Here is a 7,332-nt window from a genome sequence, read left to right on the forward strand (position 1 = left end):
GAAAGGTTAAAGTCTAGGGGACGTTCTTCCAGAGCATAGACCCAAGAAGTCCCCCAGCAGGCCCACAGGCCTCCACACTGGCTCACGCAGATCCAAACTGCACCAGTTTTCACTCCCTCATGTAGGCCTTAGTTCCCGTGGCAGAACTCGCCTTCCCACTGGACACTCACCTGTGCCTGAGCCTGTGGAGAAGCCAGGCTCCCTCCCCCTCTGCCCACAGCAACACAGACACTCCCAACCTTTCCCAAGAGCTGCAGCGCAACCACAGCCACAGCGGCAACCCCAGCAGTGACACCACTGCTCTGCTCCGTTTTGCCCCACTCTGCTCCTCTAGTCACAGCTGCAAGCCTGTCTCTCCACAACAGGTTGTGCCTGGCGGCAACAAAGCCACAAGACTTCTGCCCGCTTCCAATCCATGCCACAAACCCCATCTATGGCTCTTCCCACATTTAAGAAACACCTGACCATTCCGAAGCAAATTTAGACCTTAATGTCAGGGTGAGAACAAAGGGAAGCTTCCAACACAGTGAAGGTTTTATTTATTATCCTATTTATTTCCACTATCAGTCTAAACAAACTACAAACTACGAGCTAGAAACTAGGAACTAGAATAAACAACTATGGCCTCTTCCAGGGCTAGTATCTCCTCTCGGCCATAAACTGCTGCGTTGCCACGATCAGAGGCGTCAGGCTGGAGGTTGGCTCGGCGGAGGTTACAAACGGATGCTGCCCAAAGAGAAAAAGAAGAAATTAATTTCTACTTACCTCACAGGCTGAAACAGGCTTTCTCTGGCAACAAGAAAGATACAGAAAGGAGGGCATTCTGTGCACCTCTGTCTCCACATCCAGGACCTTGCTACATGGGGCCAACATGGCTCCCAGTCCCACAAATCCATTAATTCAGATGTCTTCAGCTTAAGGAGATTTGGTCTAGGTGACCTTGAAAGGCTCCTTCCAACCCAACCTAGGCCAGGATTCTCCTCTCTTTTCCTTTGAAAAGCCCCCCAGACTGGAGATTCTTAGGAGCGGGGCCCATCCGAGGCCTTGGACTTGAGCAGATGAGGAGCCCCTGGCAGTGGGTGGCTGGCGCATCCGGCAGCCGCTTTGCCTTTTACCTGCAGAAGTTCCTGGGCAGACCAGCGCCTGTCCTCGTCCGTCTCCAGGCAGCAGTGCAGAAAGTCTCGCAACCAAGCGGACTGTTGCCTGGGGTTCTGCAGCTTCGGGCTGCCCCTGGTGCTTATCAGCTGTTGAACCTAGAGCAGAAGGAAATGCCACGCTCTACCTGCCTCTTTCACACCCCAAACTGCTCACACAGACCCCACCGGACAAGCTCCGCTCTCCAGTGGCTCTTTACTCCCTGCCCGAGGGTGGCAGATACCTTTCCTGCCCCTACTAAAAGAACCCAAAGCCCGAGGCAGCCATAGCCAGTCCAATATGCAAAGGCTCTTGCCTTGGCCCCTGATTTCATTGGCTGATGGAATTAGGAGCAACTCCATCAGCAAAAGCACCCTTTGCTTCTCTGAGCACTGACACCAGCTCTACAGGCGATGCGGAAGACAGACTTTTATCTAACTCTACTATTTCCAAGGATTATTCCATCAAATGCAGCTCAGCACTGCTCACTGCTCCCTTAGGCAAAGCTTCCATCAAGCAAAAGGCATCGTGAGGTTTTGGTGCAGTTCGTGATCAAATGCCAAGGGGATAATCTGGACAAGAAGCACGAGAGACTATGCAGCCTGGAACCCGCCATTTTCAGCTGCTAGCAAGCTTCCCAAGCAGAAGAATGGGAGCAGATTTTGTCCGAGTGACAGCAGTATCTGAGAGTAGTTGCAGCGTACCGTGCGGGAGGTCATCATCAGGTAAGGAGGCGCTCCTTCCACCATCTCCATCCCCACAATGCCAAAGGACCAGATGTCCACTTTGGGGCCATAGGGCTTCCTGCTGAAAATTTCTGGCGCCATCCAGTAAGTTGTCCCAACAGCCGATCTCCGTTTGCTCTGCTCAGCGGTGAGCTGAGCAGAAAGGCCAAAGTCAGCTGAGGAGAAAAAAACCATTCTGATCAAGCCAGCGTGAATTAGGGAAGCCAACAAAAGAATTCCCCACGGTACCAATGTCCAAGAAGGCAGTGTGGAATCCCAGCTGCAAAGGGGCCCTGCTGCCATTCCTCAGGCCTGCAGCCGAGGAAATACGGAATTGGCCACTTAGCAAAAGCCCCCAGTTTCAGGCAGTGGCTTTTAGTCCCCTGAAGCTATTAGACTGCAACTGCCTTGCTTGGGAAGGATCACACACAAGCCAAAGGCACCCCCTACCCCTTCTTCCCAGCAACACCTCCCTGCGCCTTGTGGCTGTGCTCTGCGCTCACAGCAGGGCAGCCTGCACTGCCACGGGCATCAGGGAACCGGCAGTCACCCAAAGGCAGCCCCACACCGCAGCCCGCCACGGCTGAGCCTGGCCAACAACACCCACCCAACTTGACAGATCCGTCCAAGCCCAGGAGAATGTTGTGGCTTTTGACGTCTCGGTGGATCACTTGCTTGGAGTGAAGGAAATCCAGGCCTTGCAGGCACTGAGAGAGGAAAAAGCAACACGAGCCTAAGTGGATTTCGTCCCACAAGCAGGGAAGTGGCACATCTGACTTCCTGGGGGATGGTGAGCCATGGCAAGACAGGCTGCTGGCAAAGGCAGCAGAGCCTGCTGCTCCAACACGAGGACAGCAGTGCTTTTCTAAGTGCGGGTGCATTTGCTTTTGAAAGAGAAAGGGCAATTGTTCCTCTGGCCAGTGTCCTGCAAACACAGACTCAAGAAGCACTGCTGCCGTGGCTGTACTCTCTCCAGCCAGACAACAGTGGCTGCTTTTGCCAACACCACGTTGGCTGCCAGGCTCTCCTTTCAGGCTGAGCTCTGTGAGAGTCCTGCGAGTATCTCTTTGTCTTTGCCACTTGCTTGACATGGTGCCAGCAGCACCTTTGCTCTTAGGAAGGAATGCGGAAGGAATGGGAAGGAACGCAGCGCACACAGGCTCCAGGCCAGTGTTTAGAGAGGCAAAGACAAACACCCTAGAAGAAGGGCAGGGACACTGGCAGGCACTTCCGATGCTCTTGCTACTGCCCGTTATAAGAGAAAGGCAGAAAGGAAGCTCGGAAGGTGAAATCTCTCCTCTCCTTATCACCCATTTGGAAGGACCATCCCGACCAAGCCGTGGGAAGCACAAGCGCCATCCCTTACCTCCCGAGAGACAGCTGCTATCTCTCCTTCTGCCATACGAATCTCCCAAATGACATCGTGTAAAGAACCTCCGTCCATGTACTCCATCACCAGCCAGACTTCCTCGTCCACCAGGTAGCTGAAGGGAGGAAACAACAGCCTGGAGATGAATGCGTGCACTTCCTGATGGATTCTCCTTCCTGTGTCTCTCTCAGAAGAAGACAGGAGGAAGTCAATAATCATTGGCTATGCTCTCCAGGGCTTGAACTCAATCTACAGTGTTTTGTCAGCACATAAGACCCGTGGGAAAAAAAATCAAATGCCAAACCAAACAAAACAATGTGGAGAGAGGACAGGAACTTTGAGGCTGTTGGCTCAAGAAAGACAGGGCCAAGTCCGCTCTTTGAAAGCACACGTCAAACTAGGTATGCCAGCAAAGATTAATGCAGCCCCAATGCAATCTCCTCCCAAGACGCTGTCGATCACTCCAGAAACAGGAATTAACAGCTCCATCCTCTGTCAGCTCCATCCTCTGCCAGCGGTTGAACCGCTGCCTTGCAGGATGTGGATGACCTTTCATGGCAGAACAGCAGAACCACTCACCTGTCTAGAAAGGTCACAAGATTGGCGTTCTTATTGCCACGCATGACCTGGATTTCATTCAGGCACAGTTCACTGCTGCTCTCTTCCAGGAGACTAATTTTCTTTATGGCCACCTACAACGACATGGAAAACCGTGAACCAAAGTCTGTGGCGCAGGACCACAAGGGGAAGACGGAGACAGTGATTATGGGATGATGGAGCTGGGCTGGGCCAAACCGCCTTGTGGCTGGACATCAGACCGCTTGCTTGGGCACCTCCCAGGACAAAGAGCCAGATACCCTTTGCCTTGTAAACCTGGGAGAAACATGGTCTAAGCTCTCCACCGCAAAGCTCTAACAACACAGGCTGTGCCCACAGTCTTCCCCCAGGGCCTTACTTTATCATCCCCATTTTCATTCACACACCCCTTGCAAGCAGGAAGCCATTTTGTGCCGGTAAGAATGGAGCAAAACTGCTGGGAAACCTTTGGCACTTCTAGGGGGCTTGATCATTACTCCAGCAACCACTGGCATTCTCCATTGCACAAGAACAAAGCAAACCCTTGCAGACATGACAGATAAAATGCCGTCCTAAAACAGCACTGCAGAAGCTGTGGCGCTGCTTGACGCTTACCTCTTCTCCTGTGGCAGTCTCCACTGCCATGCACACCGTGCCAAAACCCCTAGAAACAAAAGAGCAGCAGAGAAAGAAGAAGTCCTTTAGTCCCTGCAAGTGCAGGACACCGCGGTCCAACCGCGGAAAAAAAGTCCCGGGGCAAACAGTAAATGGAACACGACAGATTCTCGTCTGGGTCTTTTCTCCCTTTTCTCTTTCTGTATCTGTGCATGTGTGGGATTTTTCCAGGCACATGCCGATTCGGCCTTCTCACACCTCTCCTTGGAGTCTATCTGCCAAATTCAAGCACCACCACTGAGGCCTTCTGAGAAGTCTGAAGCCATGTAAGAGCCATTGGAGGAAAGCCTCCAGACACAGATCCTTTCTCCAGCTTCCAAGGAAAATAGTGTCCAGCCACAGCCTGCAGCCACAGCTGGAGCAGGCAAAGGCTTCCACTGTTGCGCACACAAATGGAGAAGTACTCAAAATAGAGGATCCTTAGACGGCTGTGTTCTGGGTCCAGAGCCATTGGCAGCTGCTTCTCTTTGGTGCACCAGACACAGGAAGGGCTCTACTTTTCTGGCCACTTCAGCTATAAATGCTGACCAGTACTTAGAGATCATCAGGCATCATCTTAACGCAGTGTCTGAACAGCTTTGGAGCTTGCCTGCTGTCACTCTGGGGAGGTGTGACACCAGCAAAATGCACCGCCCCCCGCTGTGAAGAAGGAGCTGTGGCTGCACTCACCCTTTGCCAATCGTTTCCAGTTCTGTGTACTTAGCCTCAGGATCTCCCTCGCTCACCAGCATCTCTGTAAAAATCCCAAGGAAAGATGTTCACTTCAGAAGAGGTCCCACCCTGCAGCAGATCAGAAAGGCAGCCCCACTGTCTGGGACACTCTGCCCTTTCAACTCAGTCAGCTGGGAAACACCACCACCACCACAACCAAAACCACCACCACCACCACCACCACCACCACCACCACCTCAAAAACAACAGCAGCAAGACAAGCAGCCCTGCAGCACAGATGGCCTGCCCAAAACTAGAAGTCTACACTAAAATCTAAGCACATCGAGAAACAGTCAGAGGAGACAGGGATCAGAAAACTGCAACCAGGAGAAGTGATTGTTGTCTACAAACATTAAGGGCAGCAGGAAAAACAAAACCTTTCTGTTCTTGGCCATGAACACTCTGTGACATTCAACAAAAGCTTTCATCCTTGCAAACATCCAAGGCATCTTGGGTTCTGGAATCAATTCTTATCAACAGCTGCCCTTTCCAGAACAGGAAGAATATTGCAAAGTGCTTCCAGCAGAGCCGAGATCTCCAGCTTTAAGCAGGACTTTGCCTAAACAATGCCCCTCTGCCTTTCAAGAGCAGCAGCTTATGTTATACCCTACTGTGATGGGCCTCAGGAATGAGGTCCCTCAGCCTTTAGGCCAGGCTAAGTTCTGAAGATGACCTTGGCTGTGCCCCACAGGAGCTGGGCCCCACAGGAGCTCCTTGAGGCCTACTCATTCGCTAGGTCACAGCCTCCTGCTCAGCCAGAAACAACCTCTGTTTTCTTTTTGGCATAGAGGGAAGCTCAGGCAAAGCCAAACCAGGCCCAGCTGCCCTCAGAGGCAGGAGCAACACCCCAGGGACCCCTCACCACCTCAAAGCACAACAGCAGGTCCTGTGTGGAGGCCACAGGACCTGGCACTCAGCTGAGGAGGAGCAGGAGGTGGGACAGCTCTTGCTGACACGCGCACACACAAGGCACTGCTCCGGCGGACAAGGATCACAAAGCACATACTCAGCATGGCCAGGCACTTGTCCTCTGTCCTCTCTCCCAGCTGCTCTCTGCTGCCAGAGGAACCAGTCGTGCTCCAGCTGCTGCCAGAGGAACTAGTCGTGCTCCAGGTGCACGAGCTGCTCAGGCTTGAGTTTCCAGCTTGGGGACTGGAGGCTTCTTCAGGGCCTTCAGCTGCAGCTCGTGCAGGTACCAGGACACAGGAGGTGGAGCTCTGGGACAAGAAATTCATTTGGGTCACAAACATGCCTGCACGTCGGAGGTGCCCCTCCGATCCCATTTCAAATGCAAGCTCCTAGGAAGACGCTGCTGGCCACACCCAGGGCTCTTCACCTCTCAGCTTTCGCAGCCCACTTCTCCAGCTCAAGGCGCAAAATCCAAAGGCTGCTTTTACATGATGGACAAAATGACACCAAAGACACTGCTAGCCAAAACAGGCACTTACTGACGTGGGCTGCTCAGGCCGCAGGCTGACAGCAGGGGCAGGTTCATTGGCAGCGGATTCCTCCTCTTCAGCCTCTTCCTCGGGTGCAGAGGCAGCCAGAGCAGGTGCTGACGCTGCCCCTGTGCTCTGTGGGCAGACAGCAGCATGAGGGTCAGGAAAGAACCTGTCATTCAGAACCTTCGGTATATTCAGCTACAGGCCCCGCTGCAACTCAGCTGTTCCTTTAGCTACTGACTGACTTTAGCTGTTCTGTGGGGAGGGCCTGGTCCCTCCTGGGGACAGTGTCTCCTCATATCCTGCAAGGCTGTGAACTGCATCTTTGCACTGCTCTCTTCACTGGGGACAAGGAGCCTGCACAGCCACTGGGCACAAAGGGCTTCACTTGTACCCCAGGAGCATCCCAAGACATCCTAATGCTACCTCTTGTCTCTGGCTAAGACAAATTCACAGCCCCTGTCAGAACAGTAGGAAAGCGATGCCTAAGCGTCCAAGTTCCACACCCCTTTTCCAGGCCTCACAGGCTGGGGGAAGTGCTCTGGAAGAGCTGGAAGGATTCCAGCCCTCAGCATCTTCAGCCAGGCACGGGAGGTGCTGTCTGACCAGAAACTTGCAGCTATGCTTTGTTCCAGCCACAGGACTACCCAGAGGTGCCACTTACTGATGCTGGATGCTCAGGCCCTGCAGTGGCAGCAGG

General features: G+C 53.2%; 1 protein-coding gene across 1 annotated transcript; it reads right to left on the reverse strand.

The window, feature by feature from the left end:
• Positions 1-583: 583 nt before the first annotated feature.
• On the reverse strand, positions 584-5,305 carry LOC137466018 (serine/threonine-protein kinase PAK 3-like). The gene is made up of 8 exons (XM_068177963.1): positions 5,149-5,305; positions 4,420-4,468; positions 3,808-3,920; positions 3,226-3,343; positions 2,467-2,566; positions 1,839-2,035; positions 1,116-1,253; positions 584-726 (listed from the first exon to the last, which is right to left on the reverse strand). The coding sequence occupies exons 1-8, from the start codon at positions 5,208-5,210 to the stop codon at positions 637-639; spliced, it is 867 nt and encodes a 288-aa protein (XP_068034064.1). The 5' UTR covers positions 5,211-5,305; the 3' UTR covers positions 584-636.
• Between the last annotated feature and the right edge of the window lie 2,027 nt (positions 5,306-7,332).

This window comes from Anomalospiza imberbis, unplaced genomic scaffold, assembly GCF_031753505.1.
Source record: "Anomalospiza imberbis isolate Cuckoo-Finch-1a 21T00152 unplaced genomic scaffold, ASM3175350v1 scaffold_127, whole genome shotgun sequence".
In the NCBI taxonomy this organism is placed as follows: Eukaryota; Metazoa; Chordata; class Aves; order Passeriformes; family Viduidae; genus Anomalospiza; species Anomalospiza imberbis.

What these genes read in the sequence shown, in the direction of transcription:
- LOC137466018 (XM_068177963.1), bottom strand. Translation starts at nt 5,210, where the DNA reads ATGCTGGTGAGCGAGGGAGATCCTGAGGCTAAGTACACAGAACTGGAA. An exon ending in CTGGAAACGATTGGCAAAGG is followed by an intron (nt 4,469 to 5,148) that starts GTGAGTGCAGCC and finishes TTTTGTTTCTAG; the next exon opens with GGGTTTTGGCACGGTGTGCA. An exon ending in TAGCAGCTGTCTCTCGGGAG is followed by an intron (nt 2,567 to 3,225) that starts GTAAGGGATGGC and finishes TTCCTCTCTCAG; the next exon opens with TGCCTGCAAGGCCTGGATTT.